General features: G+C 38.3%; 1 protein-coding gene and 1 long non-coding RNA gene across 3 annotated transcripts; both read left to right on the forward strand.

The window, feature by feature from the left end:
* Positions 1-385: 385 nt before the first annotated feature.
* On the forward strand, positions 386-17,947 carry lsm3 (LSM3 homolog, U6 small nuclear RNA and mRNA degradation associated). 2 transcript variants are annotated; one of them, XM_088070084.1, is made up of 4 exons: positions 386-523; positions 2,071-2,181; positions 2,367-2,462; positions 17,516-17,947. In XM_088070084.1, exons 1-4 carry the CDS (start codon positions 503-505, stop codon positions 17,606-17,608), a joined length of 321 nt encoding a protein of 106 aa, XP_087926210.1. In that variant the 5' UTR covers positions 386-502; the 3' UTR covers positions 17,609-17,947. The 2 variants fall into 2 exon arrangements, with proteins under 2 accessions (XP_087926210.1, XP_087926213.1); XM_088070087.1 differs by lacking the exon at positions 17,516-17,947 and adding an exon at positions 5,415-6,823 and having other exon boundaries at positions 391-523.
* Positions 17,948-22,655: 4,708 nt separating this feature from the next.
* Positions 22,656-23,880, forward strand: LOC148190279 (uncharacterized). The gene is made up of 3 exons (XR_015775366.1): positions 22,656-22,884; positions 23,353-23,521; positions 23,650-23,880. It is a non-coding gene; the product is annotated as an uncharacterized LOC148190279 (long non-coding RNA).
* Positions 23,881-27,740: the final 3,860 nt, after the last annotated feature.

Here is a 27,740-nt window from a genome sequence, read left to right on the forward strand (position 1 = left end):
ATGAATAAATATACTATACTGTATAGTCACAGTCAATGCACGCAAACCCAGCATCCTGTTGAGCTGCATCTATTTCAGAGGTCCCAACTAAGCCCCTAATGTCCTAAAATCCCAGAAATGTCTTAAAATCCAGAATTGTCCTTAAATGCTAAAAATCCTGTGCTAAAATCCTGGAGTTGTCCTGAAATCCTAGAAACATCCACAAATCCCAGAAATGTCTAAACGTACTAAAATCCTAAATAAGGGCCTAAAATCTTAAAAATGTCATAAATTCCTAGAAATGTGCTTAAGTCCTAGAAACGTGAATGGGGCTACTGTTATTTTGTGAAAGTGGTCCTCGAGCAAAATAAGTTGAGTGTTTCTGATCTAACTTATTACATTTCTAAAGTAGAGATGAAATTACTTACAAACAAAAGTGGCGGCCCTCTCTGAAAACGCGTGTTTTTTTACGGACCTGGCAACCCCCGCACCGGTCCGACGACAGGACGCAGACTCAAAACTAATGGCGGACGAAGTTGAGCAGGTTGGTGCAGAAGCGTTAAATTGTGGGGTTATTCTCCAACACAGCGTAACTTTATTCACCCTTAAACAAGGGCAGCAGACGGTTTATTCGTGTGTTTGTTTTAGGAGCGTTATTGTGTCACTTTGGTTGTTTTTGCGCCGTTAAAAAGGCCCAGCGGCCTGTTAAACAAGCCAGCTACATTAGCCCCGGTTAGCATGCAGTGCTACCCTCCAAAAGACAAAACGTGTTTGATTAGCGGTGTTTGGGAGCTTTGGTTCACGTCAAACTGAGTGTAAGAAAGATTTAAACGGTTACACGCTAGATAGCATAACACTCTCCGTGTTTACCAGTTTGCTTTTTTTATTTACTGTGTGCTGCAGAGTACTAGTTAAACGAGTTTGACCCGTTGGGGCTGCATTTTAACCGGATTAGAAATGCACCAAATATTTAGGATAAGATATATTGTAGAAATGATAAAGGGGCTACTGTAAAGTGAAGAACATACTATAAACGAATCTAATTTTCTTTACAGCTCAACATTATCAAAGGCTATCTATTTCAATTTGTTTTCCCAATTGTATTGCCATTTATCATAAGATATGTCTGCTTTACCTACACTACACGGCCACACTACCGAAATTTTAGCTGCTCGGTAGCAGAATTAGTTATGTTAAAAATTATTTCACAAGTTACTGAAAATTAAGTGAGTATCAAGATACTTATTCAAAGAATTATTATTATGCAAACAAACGCACACTTGTTTGCTCCTCCCATCACAGATCCTCTGCAGCCTCTTCACTCTCAGGTTACTCTGCATGGTTGCAGTGGTTGTGTGCTGGTAGCTGAATGTACCCTTCGATTAAGGTGTTACAGCTCCAGATTATGCATCAAGCCCCAGTCATATATTCATCAGCCCCTATTCATGTGTCCAATTTATTATTAACATTTCACTGCTGGGTGCTGAGAACATTGGCCTTTAGGTCTTTAGTGAAGCAGGACTTAAAGGGATACTGATTTTCGACCAGTTTTGTATCAAAGCAGTGTTGGCAGTATGTGCAGATGAACTATAGTAAATGTCCTTCCATCTAACAAGTGTCCAGATCCTTTCTCCTCCTCCAGCAAAACTCAATCGGATGATGCAAATTTAAGCAAAACATGTTATCTAGTGGAGTTTTGCTGCCTTTCGAGCGGTTACTGGAACTTACGGCTGTACCTCCGTCTTTTTCTATGGCCTGCTACCACCAACACAAAGATTTTAGAAGTTCATCAAGAGACTCACCCACCCCTCTCTCCCACTCTTTTGCTTTAAAACTCGGACTGAAATATGATCAAATGGTAAAACTAGGCAGTGATGATCGAATGTAAATCAAGATTATGTTACTACGCTGCCAATGTCCCCCCCTAAATGTTTTCAGACACATATTTTCATGCCCCGTTTAACGGTAATAGTAGTGTAATGGAATAATGGAAATGGTAGCAACACTTTCATTGCATTTATTTTTGTCTTTACAGGTGTTGAAAACTGTATCTTTAAAGTTACTAACTAATGCCTTTTATTTATGCTGCAGCAACCGACAACCAACACGGTTGAGGAGCCCCTCGATCTGATCAGACTCAGTCTAGATGAGAGGATCTACGTCAAAATGAGGAACGACCGGGAGCTTCGTGGTCGACTGCATGTAAGTCACACTCTGAATGTCTTCTTACACTCTCTCGAAAACACTGAAACACCTGGAAGCGTGCGTGGTTGATGCCTGGGTTTCTGCATTTTAGAGCAGCATGCCTGAAATGTTTGTGCTCTTGTTTTGCAACCTTTTGTGTGCAGTTCACTCAGTTCAAATTAGGGGTTGTTTGTTTGTCCCAGGCCTACGATCAGCACCTGAACATGATCCTGGGTGACGTGGAGGAGACGGTGACGACGGTGGAGATTGACGAGGAGACTTATGAAGAACTCTATAAGGTACAACATGGATTCCTCACTGTTAAAGCCTCATTTCTCCTTATCGAAACTTTTGATGTGGTGGTCCTCCCTCCCAAACAAGTGTTGACATAGTGGGCTTACCTGCAGTAATAGAATAACATTGCTTTACTGTTATATTCTCCTTTTCTGTTACTGTTAGCATTTTAAATGCATATTCTGATACAGCTCGATCAGGGATGGACATTATTATTTTCTGGGTGAAGGTAAGTCTATGAGCAAGTGGAGTAATATGCCTAATGCAGTTGTCCAATGGGGAAATAAAAATAAATGTGTCCCCAACACATTTAAATCTGATATGAAGTGTGCCCACTATTTATATGTTTAGTTAAAAAGTAATAATAACAATAATAATAATTGTATAGTAAATGCAAGTTGTAAAGCACCTTTCATACAGTGCAGTACAAAGTGCTTTACAGTAAGGACAATATAAGTACAGAGTGCTTCACATGAAAAAAGACAAAATGAACAGAAAACGGGCTAACATGGTTATTTATTATAAGAGGACAGTTACAACCAATGAAAAACAAAAATTAAGTAATTCTTAAAAACTTAAATCTTAAACTTTAGAATATTAAAATCTTAAAAAAATAAATAAAAGATCATAAAACTGTAAAAACATAAAATCAAGTAAGATTGAAGATTTTAAAAAGAATTGCAGCAGTGTAAAGCGTAAAAAAAGAGTCAGAAAGAAAGAAAGTCGGAGCTAGTTAAAGGCTAGACTCAACAGACGTGTTTTTAGTTTTCTTTTAAAAATATTTAGTGAGCCAGCTTCTCTGACATTTACAGGTAGTGAGCTCCGTATTTTTTGGGGTGTAATTGAAACAGGCTGCATTCCCAGTTTTTTTTCGACTGTTGCTGGGAACCTCCAATAAACCAGCAGCAGATAATCGCGGTGTTCTTGAAGGTTAACTGTGGCGTCACGTGACTTAAACAGTCTGAAAATCACAAGATGAGTTTACGCTGCCTGTTTAAGGCAGGAGTATCGCTCGCTGTTCTGTATGTAACGTCCAGTTGTGGAAAAGGGGGCAGAGTGGTCTCGCCTCTGAGCCGGGAACAGAGGTGGTCACAGTGCTGAAATGAGGTCTGTGTAAAGAGCTGTTAACTTAGCTGCTAATACAAATAAGAACAGCGGCCGTAAATGTGCACACACTGGGAAAACAGCGATATTCAGGAGCTCCTTAACCTCCGAACAGAGGACGAGATCAGCCGCCATATAACAGAGAAGATAAATGATTCTTATTCACATGTTAATTCCTTTATAAAGCCCTGCTGACATGTATTTTATATGTCACGCACGAGGCGGACGTTTGTGTGTTTAACGTCACGCAACATCATGCCTCGCTGGATTGTGGCATGAGTATAATCACACACTGTAGTGGAACGATGCTGCTCTCGTTTGGTTCTGTGTAAAAGTGTAGAGGCGGTATAAAGGGGGGACTGGGATCTCTTTAAGAGCTTTATTAAGTTTAAAAAATGCACAGAGTTTATGAATATGTGGGATATTACCACAGACATTACTGTAATGCTGAATCCCAACGTCTGTTGTTAGAGCAGATACTGAAGTCACTCATGTCAGCGATAACTGGGACGCGCCATACTTTTTTCTCTGATAATTATACATCGTGATATCGTGATTTTACCACAGATCGATACTGTATTGACTCATATTGTTGATTTACTGTCAGGATCCTGTTTTGTTCATAGTCTCAGTAATTGAAAGGAAAACATAAAAACTCTTTTCAGAAAGAAAGAAAAATAGTATATTAGCAAAATGTTGAATTATTAAATTTATACTATGACTATGGTTTATTTTATTTGTTTTTAAGATACGTAAAATCAGATAATCCAATCCTTTATTAGTCCCTCAACAGGGCAATTTGTATTATCACAGCAGCAAAGGGATATTATAGTAAGGCATGTACAAGAAAAATAAAGCAATAAGAACAATATAAACAGTAAAAACAAAATGCAAATCTCAGCGGTGAAAACATTTTTACAACAATCACACATGGAGAATTGAACACACATAATAAACATTACAAGCATAAATCAGTGAGTGATGAATGACATATTGGTGCTTTTCGTGCTCAGCTCAAGATTTGACATTTGAATGTTGTGTACATGTTGATTGATTGATGTCTGTATTTTGGACATGAAAAATACAACAAAACAATATTTAAAACATGAATAACTAAAAAGACATAATAAATTCCATCCACAGTTGCCTCAATTAATGTGTGTGCAAAGGAGTAGGATAAACTAAATCATCATCCTCCCCCTTCATTCAAAAATAAAATTATCACTGACGCCCCTATAGAGATCCTAAACTTGTCATATATGTATGCTGTACACATAAAACCACCTACATATAAATATTTACAATTCTGATCATATTTACTACTTTTAACACAACTGTATATCTGACTGTATATAAAGATACATATACAGTCAGATTTTTAATTTATTTATGACTTAAGATCTTTATTGTGAAAATGCCAAATAAAGTAGGCAAAGAAAATAAAATATAAGCAAGTTAAAAAAACACCAGAATGCCCATTAGACAGATTCAGTAGACAAAGTGCTTCATGCCCGAAAAGGAGGAGAAGGTGAATACTTACCAAATCTTACCCACTTTTATTTAACTTTCAGATACATTTTTAACATGCATGAATACAAGCACAGTTCGAACAATATAACATCCAGTATAACATACAACACTACAGTCTGTCAAAAAACACACACTTTTTATTAGACACACACTCAAATGACAACCTGCGACTCTGAAAACATCCATCAACATCACCAAACTGGAAAAGCAGAACACATTTTTTGTTTTCGCTGTCAAATACATCTTTCAGAAGTACCTTAATAAAATATCCTGGAACGTGACTCATGGTAAAGTAAAAGCGTGCATTTTTGGTGTCTTTTTAGTCAACCAAGAGGAACATCCCCATGCTGTTTGTCAGAGGAGATGGCGTTGTCCTTGTGGCTCCGCCCCTCAGGGTGGGCTAACCCCCGACCACTTCCGGGTGTGAAGGAGCGTTAACGGCAGCTGGGAGGTTTCTTACCCTGAGGGAGCGGGTGGTGCCGTCATGACGGGCTGAAACCGGTCGGGTTCAAACATCTTCAGCCCCCTCAGGTCGGACTCTTTTGTCAACACCGTCCCCTTTACTTAACATTCATGACCCGGAGGTCCGAGACCACATCACCAATTCTCAACTTCCTTTTTGTGCGGCTGTGTGGATATAAACATGTTTTGACTCGAGGGAAGAAAGAGGACTTTTGTTTTGGAGAAAGAGCGCCTGTTTTTTTTTTTTCTTTCTTTTTTTTTCACAAAAAATTTGGGCGAATTATTATTAATCCTTCTGAAACGTGGATCGGCATCACTTTTCTTGTACTGTGTTTAGACGCCTTTCACAATAATTTAAACTTTTAAAAACCTGAACAAATTCTTTTGATTTGTTTAGAAAATGTGGAAAAAGGACAATTAGCAACTTGGCAAAAAAAAGGTCACTCATATTGCAGGAAATAAGTAAAAAGTGACAAGAAAGTTACATGAAATTTTGCTTTATTAAAAGGGGCAAAGATGTTGAGAAAACTGTAATCATAATTTTATATTTAAATTATTTTACAGGAAGAAAAAACTTAATTTGATTTTATTTTGTAGAACTTTTCTGGGTCATTTTCTTATTTTTCTCTTTTTTTCGCGCTTCTTTTCAGGTAATTTTCTTCCACTTTTTTACTAATATCTTGCTGATTTGGGTGCATTTTTGAAGTTGCTCATTGCCATCTTCCCATGTTTTTGAAAGAAATCAAGCTAATTTGCTCAAGTTTCAAAAGGTGAAACAGATTTTGAGATTATGGATTTCAGAACATTTGAGCTCTATTCACCAGGATATTTGATTTTGCTCAGTAATACCATTAAAAATCCATACTGTTTTACCCAGAAAAGTTAAATATTATTTTTAATCCTCTCAGTTTACCTCCTTTCACTGGACTCTCAGTTACAAATGTCTCATCGTGGTTTTAAGTAGCATTAGATGTGCTTGTTAGCGTGCTTTGGCCCGATTTATCAGAGTAATTCATAAGTATTACCAGACAACAGACTGAGCAGAGAGAACTTTTATGTTCAAAGCAAAACTCTTGCAGTTACTCCAAACCCATGATCTGTGAAGTATTTGGGAAGTTTGCATTTCTCTGGGACGGTTTTATTATTTTTTTCAAATATATATATTTGTAGTGTTTGTGGGCCTTGGGAGTACATCATGCTCAGATGTGTCAACGTTTGTTTCATTTCATTTTGGTAACTTGAATAAAAAAAAGGTAATTTGGAAAAAAAATCCTTCAGGTCTTGTGTCAAAATCTTCTCAAATTAAAACTTTACCTACAGTTCATTTTTTCTCTGTCACTGATAAATAATAGAGCTGCAAATATTGGTCAGTCAACAGTAAATTAATCCGCAACTACCCTTGTTTTTTGTAAGCAAAGATGCCAAACATGGCTGGTTAAAATGTTTTCTTTAAAAATCAGCAGTAAAATAAACACAAAATACAGCCATTTAAAGTTGTCTCCTCCACCCCAACCCAAAATAAAAAACATAAGTCCCTCCCCAGTGCTTGACAAATTATTTCACATGCCTTCCCCTTTTTGCACCTCCCCCCTCCCCTTTCTTAAATAATGATCAGTCCTTTAGTTATATTTAAGTATTTAGTTCTAATCCAGTTCTGAATTTAAATCACATATAATTAAAAAACATATTCTAGTAATTAAAAAGAACCAATAAGGTTGATCGATGGTTGTTCCGACTATATTGTCTTTAAAGTTTTCCTTAAAATCATGGAAAAGTCATAAATTTATTGGTAAAAATGTTCATGAACGCTTCTTGTATTGTTGCGTTGTAACCACTAGATGGCAGCATGTGTCTAATAATAAACTGTCTACAGTGTGGCGCCACGAAGCAGGTGATGGTAATGATGACATTGATTTATCAGGATTATGTTTGAACAGGCTGCAGGCTTCACTTTCCCCGCAATTTTTCTCCTATAAACCAAAAACTGAACTTTCAGCATCAATTCAACAATCATGAACACCAAGTTCTACAAACAGTCCAGTTCCTGCTGTTAGTACATTGGGCCAAATTATGCTTGTGGCATGTTTATAGACACGTTCAGTGGATACAGGACATAAACTCGGTATGAAATCATGATAGTTAATACTGCAACACAAAGGCTTTATGGAAGTACATTTTAAGGGGTTGTCAGAGACCATAAACTGTACTGGAGATTACATATAAATCATGTAAACAAAAAAATGTTTATTGCACAAAACAAGACAATTTCAGTCTAAATTCATCACATATTGTTCTTTTATAGTTTCATATTACCTAATGTGTAAAGGTTTGGGAAAATGCATACAAAAAAAACGCATATTCAATTGTTCTGAGTCGTAGGAATCATAAGCAGAGCTGATTATCATAAACCACCAAAAATATTATTTATAATTCTCATGCTATCAACTTTAGAGATTTTGTTGACTTTAAAACTGCTCAATTAATGTATAACTTAAGAAAATCCACAAGTCCCCAAATAAAGCCACTAAAAAATGAGGATGTGTGTTTATAAAAACAAAGATTAGAACAATGTTGAAGTATTTTTAATATCCCTTTATATTTTATGTATTTTTTAGATTTAATATGAATGTATTCTTTTATCTATTCATACATTTATTTATGGGTGATTATGTCATTGTTCTTCCTCCATACTCTTCATTGAGACGGGCTAGATAGAAATCTTTACTCGTTCTTCCTGTTTATTTTTATTCTTGTGTTTCCAGCAGCAGTGTTTTGTATAAAATAAGTAATCACCCGCAGGAGGTTCTTTATTGGGAATATGAAGCATTTTGTTGATGCCAGCGGTACTCCGCTGCACCGCCTGTCTCGCCACATCATCATCATAGCCCATTATCACCATACAATGTTACCTCTGAGGGACTATTAATGTAATGTAACATCAGAAGGACGAGACCTTAATGCACGTTAATGAGGAGCGCAGCATCTTCTCACTGCTAAATGCTGGCCTGGTAAATGAGGCCTATTGTGGACGTTACTCGAACTGGGTGATAACACTGAAGAACAATCTCAAGTTCTAAAATCTCAAACTCAGCCTAGCTTTTCCAGAGCTTTCAACTGTATCACACTCATTACAATAATACTATCACAGTCCACTTTTTAGTCTAGTAAATACATGTACACTATTGTTCTCAAATTTAATGACATGATCATGGTTACCCAGTATTTTGAAGTAACTGCCCTGTCAAAAAAACGACAAAAAGAAAGAGTGATTCTTGCATGGTTAATGTTCGCAAGACTACAGTTGGATTCCTTTTTTTAGATTATTTCTCATCCTCCTGGTGGAAAATATTACGCTAAACTCCATTTAGGGAAATATGACTTATTAACAATTCCTTAAGCGTCGGCAAGAATACAAAACTCTAGAAGCACAAGATACAAGACTTGACATTTGGACAGTGTTCTTATTAATACGGCATTAATATAATCCAGGAATATAAACTGTATTTGCAGGCAAACTTCACATTTTGGATTTTTTTTGTCTCAACCTGCTACAAGCCTCCGTTGATAAGCTATTGGTTTTTGACAATATTCATGTCATTAAACTTCACTTTTTGCATGATCCAAGACTAAAGACCTACAATTTTATCAAATTTTTATTTTTAAGGGACTATCAAGACAAAATTAAGACTGACTTAAGAGCGATTTATTACCAGTTAACACTTAATTATAATAATCATAATCATAATAATAATTTTATTTATATGGCACCATTAAAAACAGATTTTACAAAGTGCTTTGGCAAACGAAGCTAAAGCAGAAGTGGGATACGTAGACAGCAATTCAACAACAAAAATCAAAACAGTCTGAACACAAGCGAGACGAAACTAAGGTGGAATTAGTATAAAATTAAAACAAATAATGCAAGACTTTGGATGTAAAATGTCAGTATAAAATAATATGAAGAAACAGACCACAAACAACAAGCAATAAAACCACAAATAGAATAAAACATATAAAATATAAACTGAAAAGGTAAAATAAATAAATCAATTAAAAAGAAAACAAAAGCACCGAACAAGGTCATACTTGAATGATGTCATACTCCCATAATTTTATTTAAAAAAATTTAAATTTATTTGTAAAAAATGACAAATCATTTGATATGAACCTGGCAAAAGTCCTTTTTTTATTATGTGTTTTTTAGTTTAAATTTAATCTCATGAGCAGGCAGCGTTGGGCGAGGACACATGGCTGAGCATGTGTCTGCTGCAACAGTGAAAAACAAATACTCAAGTTATGATAATACTTTCGTAGTAGGAACGATGTTTGAGTCTCCTCCGGTCTGTCGCCTCCCCTCAGGCTGTGGACATGCTGAGCGTAAACAAAAATGATTTATGTGACAGCTAAATTTAAAACAACTTCATTCTCTCATGTTATGTTTGACACATTCCTGCAGCATTTTGACTGGCTGACAGACGCAACGGCCCTCGAAAATTATGTCACACAGTTCCTCGAAGAGGTCAACAAACGACTTCATGCCTCACATGTCTTCGTACTGCTGTCAGAGATATATTTTTACGTTCTAATCACTAGAGCTCGGTTGCAATGAAGCCACATCGCTCGGCAATCTAACTCTGCCTCTGATGTGGCTCAAGTTATTTGAATCTGTCCCCGTCAGTTTTCCTCCAACACCAAACACACACTCACTCGAGAGGGGAGCGAGTGACTGGATGGATGTCAGTTGGAATCCCAGATAAATTATATTTCCGCTGTCACATTTTCACCAAAATGAAGGGCTCTTACAGTCATGAAAAACCTTGAAACGTCATGGGATTTTGCAAATAGAAATTTGGCCTTATCATCAATCAGGTGTGAAATTTAATTTCACAAACCTGAATACATGAACACATGATGTTGCTGTTAGCCTTTTTTAAAAAATATGTATTCTTTGTTCTCTGTTTGGGTAATTGACTCACAAATGGTCATTTTGCAGTTGAAGTGTTCCTTAAATTAATAAATGACTGATTACAGCTGTTTCTAATGTGCTGCTCTCACTGTGCTGTAGACGAGGTATAATAGGTCAAACAACAACGTTAAGCTTTGTGTTTTTGTCGTTTAGTAGTGTTACTGGACCTTCTGTTAACACACAACTGTAGCTGCACATATGACAAGAAGAACTGAAAAAAGAGTCACGTACGTTTGTCACATGGTGAAGCATTGTGGACAGAAATAACTGTAGACGTGCACGTACACACACACACACACACACACACACACACGCACACACACACATACACATACAGACACAATAAATCTGTCATTGAGACAGGCATGTAACAAAGATATACACAGAAGACGTCCTTGAATCAATAAAATAAACTCACACACTGCATCTCTCGGAGGCGTCAGAAATGTCACAACAACCTCAAACTGGCTGCTGCCTGTTTCTGTGTTTAACACTCAGCGGTGTGACAAATCTAGTGTTTGTGTGTTTAACTTATACTCATCTGTTATGGGTTTGTGGGGCGCCTGTTGCTGTGATGTGAGCCGTGTAATTTAAAAATCACGATAAAAATGCCAAAAAATGATTTTCATTCATCATCGTGTAAATTTAAGCTCCTTTCCCAATGGATAAAAAGCTCCTCTTCAATGGGAAAGGTTAAAATTGGCCTTCATGATCAAGAAAAAAAAGACTTGCAGTAGTCTCGGGTTTTTATCCGCTCCAGCTTTAATCAGATCTGATGGGCAATGATGGAAATACAACACCTGGGTGGGGGTGCTAATTTTTGCCCCTTTTCAGACAGAATACCGTCTGTCTCTGTCCAAGCAGCACTCAAACACTGCTCCAAATTTAGTCTGCACCAGGTGTGAAAGAGAGACTATTGCCTTTAAAACACAAATATCGTGCTGCTACTTAGTTCTTTTTTATGCCTTATTTGCATTTTTCCACAGAACCAAAAAAATGGCGCCAGCATGCCGATCCAGTGAATGATTATAGATAGCATGCCGACTGTCGCTCGCCCCAGGAGATACACAGACCATAGTTCTTCTTACGGACGGATATTTTCATTTCAGTTGCACTTCACAAAACGTCACTTTCATCAAATCCACCATCGAACTATTATTATATGACAATGTACAAAATAAACACACACTTGCATCAAACGCAAACTGTAGTTCAGCATGACCATAGATATGTACCGGGAAACGTAAAACAAATAAATAAACATAGCTCGCTGGATGCACACAACCAAGAAGGAATGAATCCACTGAGCAAAACAAAACTGGAGACGCAATATTACTTTAAAACGCTTCAGGCAGAGTGTAAAGCTTCAGCCACTTCACGTGTCTTCTTTGAGAAAAAAAGGTGCAGCTAAATGTGTCCCTGCAACACACTTTGTGAACATGCTTCCTGCTTAGCATTAAAATAAAAAACACTGTTCCAGTGTAATGTTAGTGCAAGCCATCAACCAATCAACATTTGTGAAAATAAATCACATAAGAAATATTTGTAAATAAAGATCCCATAATGGCATAGATGATAATTCTGGCAGTTTAAGAGGTGGTGATGAGGGCGATGTCATAAGTGTCGTTCTTTAGTCTGACATCAGCAACGCTTTATAAACAGGAACAATGGCATAACATGGAAATATGACAGCTAGTCGGATCCTCTGCTCAGAGGGTAAGGCGCTCCTGAATCTCATCGTTTCCCTGATTTATGGACATTTACTTTTTTTACTTACTTTTTTAAAATTTCCCACGGTGGGTTGTGTATAACACGTTCAAAACTTCACACCTGTATCACCCATGATCTGGTCCTGTTGGCTCTCCCACTTTTACAGACCCTGTTTAGGCGCTGTCACTACCGCTGACGCTGCCTTACAGGCAAGACAACTCTGTCCTCTCGTTCCATGACTGAACCTTGTACGCAGAACGGCGAGGTGGCAGAACGGCGTGAAATTCCCAACTTGAAGAGGCAGTGAAAAAGGGGCTTAACCCTCAGGGACTGTTTGGCACATTTTACGTATTTTTTATTCTTAACTTTTCGATAATTTGGCTGTCTTCATGCATATGGCATACATTTTGGCAAGATTGTGTATTTTTGTTTATCTTGGAATTTCCAGCTCAGCTCCTACAGTAAGACTAAAACAAAACTGCAAAAATTGCACCATTGAAACACATTAAAACTGCAACGTTGGATCCCACAGCTATCAAAGCATAAAAACGTGCACTGTGTTTTTTCTGGGTGTCATTCTGGGTTTTGCCTTGGAATTTTTAACATTAATTATATTATTATTATTATTATTATTATTATTATTATTATTATTATTATTATTATTATTATTATTATTATTAATCACTGATATTGAAAATAATAATAAAATATATTTTTTTCATTCAAAAACATGGTGGCATCATAACGAAAACTTTGCATTTAATGCAAAAACATTCTGAAAATTTATTGATATTTGATAGTTATTATTGGGATTGATGGTGGTTAAGAAATTAACTTAATGAAACTATAAAACGCTATTAATGTGTAATTTTTTTTTAAGCTTGATTTGGAAAAGTGCATTTTGTGCGCAGAGTGACACGAGTGTGTAAAATTTAAGGGGGCCCTAAGGGTGAAATAAACAACACATACAGTATTAAAAAGAAGTAACCGCTGAAACATTTTCACTGGCCTCCCTGCTGCTTTCTAATGTTTAATAGCCTGTTTTCTTGTGATCACCGGCACCAGTAAAAAATAGAAAAGCACATTCATCTACTGACAATGGAAAAGAAGCCTATCACTCATATAAACACTCTAATTTAGCAAAAAGATACCTGTGAGACAAAACATCTCCTTTGAAACCCACATTGAACTGCTTTTGTGGGTTGTTTTTACAAAGTGAGGTGAAGTGTCCCTCAGGTGTCCTTGAATGCAGCTGCGTCTCCACCATCTTGTTTAAATGGCAGAAATGGGCCCTGAGCGACTGGCCGGGTTTACTGAGACAATAAAGCAGCAGTGGTTTTGACACTTTAACAGGCAAATGTTTCCATAGCTGCCGCTGGTGCAGTCTGAGTGTGTGTGCACTTTGGAAGCGTCATATTCTACATTTTAAACCTGTAAAATGTGAGACTGTTGTGGAAAAAGAGCTTTTCTGCAGACGACAGGAAAACATTGAGTTGAGTCTGCTCTGTGGGGAGGAGCGGGGTCCTCATCAGATTGTATTTCCTACTCATTCCCCCGAGTCTGTCGACATGTTGGACAGTTTAACAGAGTTGAGTTATGTGTGTATGTGTGTGTGTCTTATGTGTTACATAACATGTCACGGCTGCCTGGCAGAACACACACGTGATCTCATTGCTAAATCCCTGCTTTCCTCTTTTTGTCTGACTCTATACTGTACATTGCACATGTACCTAACTTCGTGTGTGTGTGTGTGTGTGTGTGTGTGTGTGTGTGTGTGTGTGTGTGTCCAAACAAGAACATCAGAAGTGCTTTGTTGAGTTTTTGTTTGATTCGTATTTCACACTGTCACCATGTACATATTGTCTTTGTGGTCACATGTTTGATGCTCTTTTGTTTTGTAGGTAGTTTATCAAAATATTTGATTTTTGCTTTGGAAAAAAGAGTGACAGGCAGTTGTGTGCTTTGAAGATTCAAAAAACTTTTGTTTATCATATAATGACAGAAAATTGCCTTCGGTTAGGGGCTCAAACAATATGAAGACAAAAGCATTCACACCCGTTAGACATAAAATCACACAGCAGTTCCATAGATCAATAAAAACACGTGCAAAGCTACAAAAAAGCAGTGACTATTTTGGCTTGTTTAAAGTGCGGTGGGAATAAAAAAGGTCTTGTGAATTCTCCTTTGACCAGAGATACTCTAATCTCTAATCTCTTTTAAAACTGATTTATTTCTGCAAGAATATAACATATCATCTGCATGTCTGAGTGTTTTAACACATCCACACTGGTGCACTACTTCTGTTCAGCAACCTTTTAAGAGATAGATCTTACACAATTTCAGCTGCCTTTCAGCACCACAGGGGGCAGCAGAGTACAGGTTAAGATTTCAGTTTTACAGTTTAAAATCCTAAAAACTGCAGTTCAGTGAAACTTTCTGGAATAAAAACATATTGAAATAAACAGAAACACAACATTCCTCTCAAACTTTAACATATTTTCTGTTTGACTCATAGCAACTAAACAACTCTGTCTCAGTTGGGGCTCTTATAGGGGCTGTTAGTGTCCAAATAAAACTTAAAAAAAACAAACAAATTATTTAAGTTTGATGGATGGATTAAAAGTCTAGTGTGTAGGAATTACGGGGATATATTGGCAGAAATTGAATATAATATCTTGAGTTTATACTCGCCTGGAAACAATAATAGTTGTGATTTCTTTACCTTATAATGAGCCATTTACATCTAAATAAGGAGCGGGTTCTTGTTTATGGAGGTCATGTTGCTCTGAAGGCTCCTGAATCTCATTGTTTTCCCAGTTTGCAGATTTTTTCAGCCCCTGTTCTTTTTCTCTGTATTAGCCGCCATGCTTACTTTGCTGTCACTGTATGTTTTACACAGAGCTTGTTACTGCGCTGTTACTACCTACTTACCCGGCTCAGAGGCGAGATCGCTCTGTCCCCCCTTTTCACGATCGGATGTCAAATACAGAACAGCGAGGCAGTAAATCGGCGTGATATTCCCGTCTTCGACAAACATGTAAATACGGCTTTTGTCACATCTTCCAAGAAGATGAGGCATGTCCATACAAGCTCCAACCTAAAGGTTGAGCAACACAGCTGCACACCATGAGAGACTCTCTTGTGACCATCAGCAGACTGCCCGCATTCACAGGTGTCCTCTCGCAACACTAACAAAGTTGTTACAGAAGATAAGAAATGTTTCACAAACTCTGGTTTTCCTGTAAAGTCATCAACTGAAGCGTTAAAATGCAAATATGGGCACAGTATTTTTTTGCACACCGTATGATGCATTTAAAATGAATCCTCTAGAGTGCAATACAGAACAATGAAGACACAGAGGCCGTCACCTGACACTAGCCCACAGAGCCCACAATCCCTGTGAAATAACCCTGTAAAACCAAACATTCACTGTAGCAGTTAACTCGTATTTTTTACAGTTTAAGTATATCTAAAATACACCTATTGAATCAACTACATAATATACTATAGAATATTTATTCCAGCACCCCTGGCACTCTGGATTATGTTTACCTTGTTTAGCTTTGTTGTCGTTGTTTTTGGCTGTGTGTCTGCTCTGTGTCAGTTCAGTCACCAGATCAAATGTTGGCATAGTGCAATTCTGCAAACCATATGTTACATTTATTATGTAGCTAAACACACTCTGGTTTTTGCTCCGGTGACCACCGCAGCTGTCGCAGTCAAGTGCTTATTTCACCTTTGCTATCTCAGCTAAAACTTTATGTGTGCCTGGTCTGAAGAATGCATGAGGTGTGCACATTCTTCCTTTATAAATACCAATTTATGCACGGGAAAAGGTGTACTTAAGGTTTTTGTGCATACACATTGTTTATGCATCTGGCCCCTGAACTTTTGTATATCAACAGTTGCACACAGCCACTAACCCCAGAGTATCCAAAACGAGGTACAGTCAAACTGCTGTAGCACAACATGAGAATATTTGGTCTTTAGCTTTAAAAACAACATGCCTCCTTTTTTTCAACCATAATGGGCGCCACACCAACACTCCAAACTTTTTTCTTAAGTTTTATTGGACTCAACCAAGAATTCTGTCTCTGAGGTCGTATGAACACACCAGCTGTCAATCAGAAAACAGCAGCACAGCAAACCACAAGAACCACTGTTCTACCTACTGCTCTACCTCATCAACAGCTCATTGCAGACGTGAATAAAACAATCACATGAAAGACATTTATGGATCATTTTATCCATAACAATGAAGTGCCTCACTGACCCAATATAGTTACAGGTATGCCTGAAATTGGCCCACTCCCACTTCACATACTGCTTCTTGAAATCTATGACCTGGAACTTTATTTTAGTGATACAATTTATGGCACGAGGGCCAAACGTGGTCCCTGACAGGGTGTCAGGTGCTCCCCTAACCATTTTCTAATTCACAATGAAAATAAAGTGATTCACACGGGGAATTGTTTTTGTACTTTTAGTTTACTTAAGGTGCCAGAGTGCATAAAACAACATCTAAATAGAGTTTTTTTTTAATCTAAAAAGGCCAGTGAAGGATCCCCTGTAATCCCAGACAGAGGTCCTAGCTAAGACCCTAATGTCCTTAAATTCTAGAAACATCCCAAAATGTTCTAAATTCCGAGAAATGTCCTGAATTTCCGAAAATCGTAGAAACGTCCTAAGATCCTAGACAAATACTAAAAAACTAAGAATGTCCTAAAATCCCAGAAAGGTTCTAAAGTGGTAGAAACACCCTTAAATCCTAGAAATGCCATAAAAAAGTAGAAACATCCTAAAATCCAAGAAATGTCCTAAAATCCTAGAAAAGTCTCCTTGTCCTAGTCATGTACTAAAATCCTAGAATGGTCCTAAAATCCGGGAAATGTCCTTAAATCCTAGAAACAGCTTACCATTCTAGAAATGTTCTAAAATCATAGAAACATCCTTAAATCATGGAAAGGTCCTAAAATCTGAGAATCATGCTGAAAGCCTAGAAACATCTTAAAATCATAGAAATGTCCGACAACCCTAGAAACACGTATAGGGCTGCTGCCACTGGCCTCTTGTTATTTTGCAAAAGTGCCACCCAAGCAAAGTTAAATACCACTGCTTTATGTTGTTTTTGTACTCAGAAAGGTTAAGAATTCAAAGAAAAACACATAATTTCTGTGGTTGTTCCCCCAAATGCTTTATGTGTTGGACACTGTGATCCTGCAATACCAGCATTTATGCGGTGATTGCCCGCTGGGAGCCTGAACAATTCTGTTTCTTACCATCCAGACGACGATGGCTGCCCAACACGTGCAGAACAAACAGAGAGTAGACACACGGGCAGGAGCGTCCACACTGCCAACTTATTTGTCTGGGATTTGACTGAGATGCAAAGCCAAGAATTGAAATTATTATGCAAAAACATGAATGCCCCGTGTCCTTTTTCTCCAACAAGTGACCCATTGTAGAGGTTAAAAATTACAGCCCAGTGGGATCTGTTATACAAGAGAGCAGAACAGATGGCCAGAAAATACCAAGATGCCACAACCGTTTTATGATGCCAGCGCAGATCTGCCTGCTGAGCTGAACAGCAGGCACAGCTATGTGTGTGTGTGTGTTTATGTACGTGAATTTGAGGTGCCTCTATGTCCCAAACTCTAGATGAAAATGAAGTGACGTTTGTTCTGAGTGGTCATTATGTAATCCAGAACCCCTGTAATAATATTCCTTGCATTTATTTGTGTTATTTTCAAGTGTTTTCAGCACTTTTCTCATTCCTGGTTGCACGCTACAAATGTTGAAATAAATTGCTTTATTGTCAAAACAAAACTGTTAGCTAACAATTTCGTGTAACAAACATGTAAAAACGGCAATTTGTGGTTTTGTCACATAATCTTTCCATGACAGAGGAATGCAGAATATTATATACAGTGTTACATAAATGTAAATGAGACATAAAATCCACATCGTCAACATGCAATCTGAGTTCTTGCACATTTCGCAACATTATATGAGACATATTCAGAACCAAAGAGAGGCTTTTGTGGTGACTCCAGACATTCAAACCTTAATAAGAGCTGCCCAGCATGACCACAGTCTTCTGCAGAAAGCTCCACTTCAACTGTGGCTGTTTCTGGAAAAAAGATTTCCCCTGCAGATCTCAGTATTTAAACCAACCACCGTTTGGTCAGACGCCAGCCCCTTTTGCCTCTTAAGCGACTGTCTGTCCTCTCTGTTATTGTGCAGTAATGAAGGCTTCAGGTACTAATGAGTCAGAATTCCTCTAAAATTGACAACTGGCAAAGTCAGCAGGATCTAGAGGACACGGCAGCCTCATTTTATGTGTTGTTTACTCAGAGTTTTACTAATCAAATGGAGCTTTTCACTCAGTGATACTCAACCTACAGCCTGTGAGCCAAATCTGGCCTTCGAAAGGGTGCCTGGTGCCCCCCAACTATTTTCTAATTCACAATAAAAATAAAGAATTTCATACTGGGAATTGTTTTTGTACTTTAAGTATACATAAGGTGCCACAGTGCACAAAACAGCATCAAAACAAAGCTTGTTTATCAAAAAAGTGCTAATAGAGGATCCCTCAATCACTGACAAAGGTCCCAGCAAAGGTCCCAACGTACTTACATTCTAGAATTGTCCTAAAATCCTAGAAACACCCTAAAATCTTAGAAAAGTCCTGGAATCCTATACATTTCCTAAGTGTCTTAAAATCCTAGAAATATTCTAAAATCCTGGAAACTCCCTAAATTCCAAAAAATGTCCTGAAATCTTAGAAATGTTCTAAAATCCGATAAGTGTCAAATCCTAGAAAATTCCTAAAATCTGAGAAATGTCTTAAAATCCTAAAAAATGCCCTGAAATCTTTGAAATGTCCTAAAATTCAAGAAATATCCCAAAACCCTAAAAAATGTCCTAAAATCCTAGTATTGTCCAAAAATCCTAGAGACGTGTGGGGCTGCTACAACTGGGCCCTGGCCTCCTGTTATTTTGCAAAAATGTTGTCGGGTATTGGGATCGTTTTGATGATCTTATCAGACGCTTAGCATCGTAATACACCTGAACTCATGTAATATCCTGATGCAAGGCCTGATTTATCCAAATTTGGTAGGACAGTCTGCAGGGCGTTCCTCTTCGTGTATTAAAAACAAAATGTGCATATCTTGATGCACTTAAGAAATGCAGTACTACAAACTCATACAAGTACAACACGCAGGAATGTGATATTCTGCAAAATGAGCACTGAACACTTGAACACTTTTAATACTATTTATATTCTGATACTCATACCTTGGAACTACTATGTACACTTTTTGAATGCAGGATTTTTACTTGTAACAGTGTATTTCTACACTGTCAAATTGCTCATTTTAATTTAGCCAAAGATCTGAGCACTTCTCCCATCACTGCGACTGTCTGATCAACAGAGCTGTGATGCCGGTGTGGTTAAAAACAGATTCTTTAATATAAGCACATCATCATTTCAGTTAGACACCTGAGGAGCCTGCTCCTTCGACCTCCACCCACTCTGTTCTTCTAGATACATATTTACCCCGAAGGGCCTTTGCTGGTTGTCTTTACTGTTTATGTTGTCAAACACAGATTCTTTAACATGAGCACTTCAACATTTCAACAGCAAAAGTGTGAGCACTAATATATACTTAAAGTATCAAAAGCAAAAGTGGAATGTCCCATTTTCCATTTGATGCACTTGTGTTTGCAGAACAGTACTTCCTCACTGCGTTGCGATATTCATATTCTATTTAACACACATGTAGAGGAACCCTCTGCCCACTATCACACCAAATTTGGGAAAAATCAAAGCTTACATTATGAAATAAGATGAGTTCAGGTGCATCTTGACCTATTCAGTCTGGCTTTATTTTGCACTTATTTTATTAATGGGATGGGGTCAAAATCTGTCAGTTTAACTACATTTGCTGTAAAGTATTTTTATACAAAAATACATTTAATATATGGGAGACCTGAAAGAATATAAATTACATTGTTGTGCTTTGTTTTACCTCATGTAAGGATATCTCAAGATTTTCCGTGCCTTCCCACCAGCAGATTTCTTTATGATTTAACCCTCCAGTCATTTAACGTATTGTTGTCCCCCCACTACACGTGTACACATGTTCCACGCATGTGTACAGGAAGCAGCCCAATGCATCCATAGTCTTCACACACATTCCTTTACTTCTCCCCAGTGAGTTGAAACTTTTAAAAAAACAGGGTTACTGTGAACGCCACATTTTGTTTAGCATCACAACAACAGCAAAACAATACTTTTTATCACATTGTTTGCAGGCTTTCAGTGTGACTGAGAACGTGAGTTTTTACATGTGCCAATATAACGTGACTTTATATGGTCACGTGAGTGTGTTTATTTTGATGTAATCAGTGAGATGTCCTCTCATTCAGCTGAGGGGCAGCAGTGACTCATGGGAAACCAAATGTTCTAAAAATGCCCTGAACTTATGTGCGAGTGTGTGTGTGCACGTGTGAGCGTGTGCTTTGCTGAGGTTACGTTGCATGTGTTCTAAAATAGACCCCGTTTTCATCAGAGTGACGCCAGGAGAACAATTTATTACAGCACTAATGTTATGCTTTCTCTCTGTTGGGTTTTTAACTTGACTCTCTATAGTGTTTGTTGTTGTTGCTGTTGTTGTTTGTTTTAATTTTACCCTGATACCTCAGTATGAGGAAGGATCACAAGAATCAATGTTGGCATTGCAAGTTTCTGCAAACCAACAATATGGAACATTTGTACATTCATTTTGACAGATATGTTGAAACTTTATGTTTCTTTAAAATCAACAACTCCCCAAAATCAATTTCATTTTTTTATTTTGGGATTTTTTTCCCCCCACTTATCTTCTTCTTAATAACAATAATAATAATAATAATAATAATGCTGAAAATAATATTCTGTTTGAGTTATAGTGGAACTATAAAGTGTAATATAGATTATAGACTGTGACTCTGGCGGAGACACTGTTGGAGACACACACACACACACACACACACACACACACACACACACACACACACACACACACACACACACACACACCAGAGATACCGGTGGAGAATGAGAATGGAGCGGACATTCGGAGACATCGGCGGAGACACAGGCGGAAAATGAGAGCGAAGCGGACAGTCAGAGATACCGGCGGAGACACCGGCGGAGAATGAGAGTGGAGCGGACACTCGGAGACACTGGCAGAGAATGAGAGCGGAGCAGACATTCGAAAACACTGGCGGAGACACCAGCGGCAAATGAGAGCGAGCGGACATTCAGAGACTCCGGCTGAGACACCGGCAGAGAGTGAGAGCGGAGCGGATATACGGAAACACTGGCGGAGAATTAGAGCGGAGCGCACATGGATGAAATGCGTTCTATCAACTACATTTCATATTTCAATTCAAGGAAAAGCTAAATAGCGCATTTGAAATCGTTATCATTTTATCGCCCAGCCCTAGTTCCACATAGAACCATTTATCAAGGTTCCAACTGGTGCCTTGTCAGTGGGGATCTACCTCGAACCCACAGTAACGGGTAATACCTAGAACCATCTATGAAAGGTTCCAAAACTTCCTATGAGTGGTTTAACAGAGAACCGTTCTATGATGTATTGTTCCGCCCAGAACCCTCTCTGGAAGAGCTATCCAGAATCCTTCCACCTTCTATGGGTGCTTACAAGAACCCACCTAGGAGGTTCTACCAAGAACCCATGTATATTCCAGGGGTGTCATCTTTAACCCACTCAGAGGATTCTAACAAGAAACCTTTCATAATCCAAGGGCTTCATCTTGAACGCACCCAAGCGGATTTACTGAGAACCCTTCTACATTCTAATAGAATTCACCCAGGGGAACCAGTAATTGACTACATTACCCATAGATCTCTCTTCTACCAAGTTCTTAGTGGATCTCTTTTTCTTTCAAAGATACCTTGAAAAAACCTTTCTTCAAAAAAGGGTCCTGAAGACCTCAGCTCTTCAGGATGAATCCTTTTGAAACTTTTCTTTCTAAGAGTGCAGTAAATATATTGCTGGCAGCTAATATGTTTTCCTAATGTAACCGGCAGAACAAGTTTGCATTATATAAATGGAATGCAGGTTAAACCACTGAGAAATTAATGGGGATAAATAGTTTTAAACATAAAAAAATTTTTTAAACAAAAATAGTGGAGCAGCCCTTTAAAGAGCTGTTAAACTTTTACAAGAATTGCATCTTATTAACTCCAGTGTGAGGAGCTGATTCAGAGGCTTAATTCAACAAGATGTGAGCAGAGGCTCGTTAGAGGAAACTATCACACCTGTGTCTAATCAGGGCTGTCAGCTTACAGAGAGCTGCAGAGCTGCTGTCTCTGTTCCTGCAGAGCGCTGCGTGGCATAAATTGGTGGTTTTTTAAAAACTTTTTATGGTTGCTGCCGGTAAAGATAGTTTTGGATTTGTAGAGTGAAGTTCCTTTTATGGCCTAGTTGGCTTGGACTGTGAGTTTGGAGTTGTTGGCTGCTCCTCCGTGTAAAGACGAGCCTTCATCTTTCTGTGCCCGGAAGTTTCACAGAGCTGGAGCGACTCCAGCTGCACGAGCCAAACTCTCAGATGAAAGCCCGAGGGAAAGCAATCACTGCTGGGTAATTGATGTGTTTTTAAATGACTCAATTTCTGGTTTATCATTAGCCTATGTCAATGTTTTTTTTTTTAGTTTTTACATGTTAGTTCAAAGTTTTTCATGACAGTAGCTTGAAGTGAAAGGTATCACAGGGTGGAACTTATGGTGTCATCAAGTCATAATGTACAGGACATGTTAGCAGTCAGGTGAGGAGTTCATGTCAGGAAATGAGAGGAGTATCTGATGTGCACGCATAGACCCCAGGTGACGCTCAAACACCTCCTCCTCTGAGTAGATTAGTGCCCTTGTTACAACACACTTTTGTTTTCTATGTCTTTTTCTATTAATATATGTTAGTTTTTAAATTTGTCCTATGGCATCACTTCTCACGTTAAAGTGTGTTGCATGCCTAACAACTGAACCTGAGCCCCTGTCCCCTGTGATAAAGTGCTATAAAGAGAGATTTCCACTGCTTGCATGTGTATTGCAGAACAGCTCGGCTGCTGTTTTGCTTCGTGCTCCCTCATCCATCAACTCCCACTAGTTGTGATTTGGGATGCAGCACGGTGTTGCACTGCCAGATCAGCTGGAGTGGCGAGACCAAGGAGTTCCCATGGTCTACGGGATCACGCACATTATAGCAGTACAGAAGCTAATAGGTAATAACTCACCATTCATCCCATAACTCCCAATATTTTGTTCCACGCCATTTCCTTTCTATGGGTGTCCTTATAAAAAGGATTTGTGGTGTCATAATAATTTTGTGGTTTTCCACCTCCATAATTAGCTTCTCCTCGTCCGTGGTGTCGATAGTGACCTCTGAAAACCTCTGACCAGTTGACTCCAGGCCTGGATTCACCCATTGTGACATTTTGTTGATTTAGTTATGTAAAATACAATCTGACATCAACAACACTGGATGTTTTATTCTGAAAATTAACTGGATGTTTTAATGTTGTGTTGCTGTCTGACTTCCTGTCTGCTCTGTGCTTGACAGGAAGGGGGGATTTTCAATATACTTTATACTTTACAAGAGTGTGATTTACAAGAAAAAAAGATCATAATGATACCCAGAAATAATACAATGCATGTTTTCATGCTTTGATGGCTGTGGGATCAAAAATTGCAGTTTGAATGGGTTTCAATGGCACATCTTTTGCACTTAACAGTATCAATTTAACAATTTTGTTTACACGGTGTATTCTAGACTTATTGTGGGAGCTAAGCTGGAAATTCCAAGATTAAACAAATATACAAAATCTTCCACAAGCTGTTGATACCATATGCATGGAAATTGTCAAAAAAATGTAGAATGAAAAGCGTGTAAAATGAGTCCCCAAGGGTTAATTAAAATGCAGCTAAAAATCTGTGAAAAAAAAAAAAATCTGGTTAATCTTATTAACAAATGACGTCAGTTCTCTCTGCATTTGTTTGCTGTAAAAGATTTGCATCCACATTCTGCAGTGACAGTTTATAGAAGCAGCGAGTTGAGTAGATGTATTGTTCAGTGTAGTGTAATGATGGTGAGGCTAGTTTATATACCAAATGTCCTCTCTTTGTTACATCACACACACCTGGGTCCTCTGACCATGTGTGTGTTTCAGTCACCTGTGCTCTCGGACAGGAAGCATGGTGAGGTCATGATGGGGCAGGCAGAGTGTAAGAGAAATTAAAATGACAAAAGGTCACATGGAAGGAAAGGCAGGCACACGTGGCAAAACATGAACACAGAAACACAGACGGGCTCTGCCGGCCTGGAGATGCTCTGCAGTTACATCACTAATTTCTTAGTGGCCTCGCCTGGCGCTTTCATGAAGGATCATCAGAGAATTAGCTGTCCTGTAAACACCAGGCCAGAGGATGAGAGCCAGCAGAAAACACGGTGCTATGAAAAAAATAAATCAGTCAACAATTCATTGATCTTATCACCTGATTTATTGTTTATACTGTCTCTTTATTCAAATCTCTTGTTTCGCTTTTGAGATTACATCTTATTTGTTTATTCAGGCTTTCTGGCTGTTTGAAAGACATTTTGTATTTTTTTTAATCCCTTTTTTGTCAGCAGACAGTTGCAGTCATGAGCAAGTTAAAGGAATAATTTCACATTTTGAAAAATGCATATTTATTTTGCCCTGTTTCCAGATATTGTTCTGTCTCCAAAATATGAAAATGGCAGCAGCCAAAATGCCAAACTTAAGACTTAAAAATAGGAGTCAACAAACTAGTTGGTGCGTCATGGTGGCTACATCCATGATTTTGAACAGGACGTATATTGTCATTCAAATTAGATTCAGACAAGAAGTAAATAACAGGTGGCAAACAGTGATTGTGGACACAACTCTAGTGATTTGTGAATGTGAGCTTCATTTGTTTGCTGAAAAAATGTTGCAGAAGGCGGTAATGCTGTCTGCAATAAAATCTAGAAATGCGTCAGTTAGATAAAAAAACATTTGACCTTTACCAAGGGACCATTTCACAAAAATCTCATAAGAGCAAAAAAAGTACTGACCCAGAATTACTAATCCTGTCTGGACAGGGGTTTTAATCATGTTTGTGCGAGAAAGTAAGAGGGAGAGGGAAGACAAAATGATTATGTAACAGCTCATTTACCATCAGACCAGTGGGACACACCGTCATCTGCAAAGGAGCCGCTGTCCTGAGGATTCATTTCACTGGTCAAATTTCCCTGTGAGATGATAAACCTTGTATCTCCAAAAGGTATCATAAATGACAGCCTTGTTACTCCTTTAAAGTCAAGATGAAAAAAATGCCTTTTTAATCCCTTTAGATCATCATTTCTGATCATATTGGTCCTCTATTTAACGAAACATGCCAAAAAAAAGACAAAAAAAATCAGCTTGTTTTTAGTCTTATATTAAATTCCAATTTGTTTGACCCATCCACATCCCTGCCGTCCCGCCCTTTGTGGACTCTCATTATTTATACCACGTGAGATGGGTTTAAGTTTAAAGCCTGGTGCATCTCTCAGATCATAGAGGATGCCTTTAGTTTTGATATCACACTTCGAGGGGCAGGACCAAATATCACTTTTTCATGACCTGTGGATCAGAACAGTCATTTGCATGAGTAGGTGATTCCCACTCACCCTCAAATTACACAAAATGAAATTGCGACTATAAAATATGCCTTATGGAAACGTGTCAATTAAGAAAAAAACTTCCACTTATTGTAAAAAAGTTTTTACGCTTGAATGTATGTCTGGCGATTCCAAAAATCAATTTTTTTTTGCAAAATTGCAATGGATTTTTTTTCTTTTGCTTTTATAGGTCACATGATGCTATGGCTATGCGCTTGTTGGTAGAAACTGGCTCCCTTGGGCATGATGCAGCAGGTGCTGTAAGAGGTGTTATTGCATCGTATAACTTTTCAAAAGTTAAGCGGATCGTCCGGACGTCATGATTGACAGTTGTGTGCTTACATTGACGAGCACTCAATACTGCAGCTCCACTTCCCAGACACCACTGCACAGACTATAGCTCAAAATTATGAAACTATTAACATTGTCAACATTTGCAGGACCGCGCTGTTGACGATGTAGTGGTTGCATGGCTCCTTAAATGAGTGGAATATTGTCTTAAAATTGTGGAAATAGCTCATAGCAGCAGGCAGCTCTGCAGCAGCTCCACAGCAGCAACGCTGTCAGTGTGGACACCACAAGCATGAAAGCCGTAGAAGTTTGGCAAGGGTGCCGTTAAACACTGCTCATGCAGGCAGTGTGTCCTGCTCGTTAATGTTATGACGCACCCATTTTTCAACAATCAAATCAAATTCCTCTCAATGTTGCATCCCACCTGCCTGTCCAGTTTCACTTAGTGTGTCACAATTTTGAAGCTCGAAAACTCTTAAAATACACTTTCTTGTGGGCTTTAAGGCAGCACATTTTTGAAATTCATCTGATGGGGCTTTTAAAAAACCCTCAAAATGACCACAAGTCCAGTTAAAAGGTTTTCACATCAGTGAGCACTGAAACAGCAGCATGTGGCGGGGTTAGCATGTCCCGGCTTGTTAATTTGCATACAGCTCGGGGCTTGTTATGACCATAGCAACAATACTGTAGGTGTCTGGAGGAGTTAGTTTCAGCTGCTGGCTTCCCGCCGAACCCTTTGTCTGACTCCTAAAGGGTTATTGTTACAGCCGGTTACAGGACAATGCATGGGATAATGTCACTTATGCTGTAATTATTAGGGACCAGTGGACAGGAGTTATGTCAGCGTGGAAAAATAAAAAACATGTTTTTGGGGAATGGTCAGTTGTGGTTGGTGCTAGCGGACACCACCCACATGATGATTTTCAAGATACCAGACACACACACACATCTTGTTTGTGTGAGCAGCGATGTGCAGCAGTTGTTAATAAAACAACAGATGTAGTTTATTACCTGTATGTCAGTATAATGTCAGCATTTATTCAGTGTTTGTCATTTATCTTTGCTACAGTATCACCTCTCTGGTTTTTAGTCAGGTGTCATATTTTGTCACTCATCTGTTGTTTTAGGGAAAGATTTTGGTCTTGGTTAAACACTATCTTGAAACATGTAACAGGATATGAAGTTAAAACCAAGTCGACCTGTTGCCAAATACTGTCATCACCATCGCAAACGTCCACCAAGCACCTGTCATGGTGCTGGTGGCTCCTGTGTTTACTGTTCAGGTTATATGAAGGTACAGAGACATAACATGACAGAGAACTTCCAGTGAGACTTTTCTGACTAAACCCAAACCCACAGTCACTTAAACACATTTTACACACACTTCTATAACACATATCAAAACTCAGAGTTTACTATCTAGGGATATTCTAAAGTACTCAAAGTTATCAGTTTAAAGAGTTGATCGTTTATTACAGCTGGCTGAGAGG

The sequence above is a fragment of the Plectropomus leopardus genome, chromosome 2 (genome assembly GCF_026936395.1).
Source record: "Plectropomus leopardus strain MGB_pleo_1.0 chromosome 2, ASM2693639v1, whole genome shotgun sequence".
Classification (NCBI taxonomy): Eukaryota; Metazoa; Chordata; class Actinopteri; order Perciformes; family Serranidae; genus Plectropomus; species Plectropomus leopardus.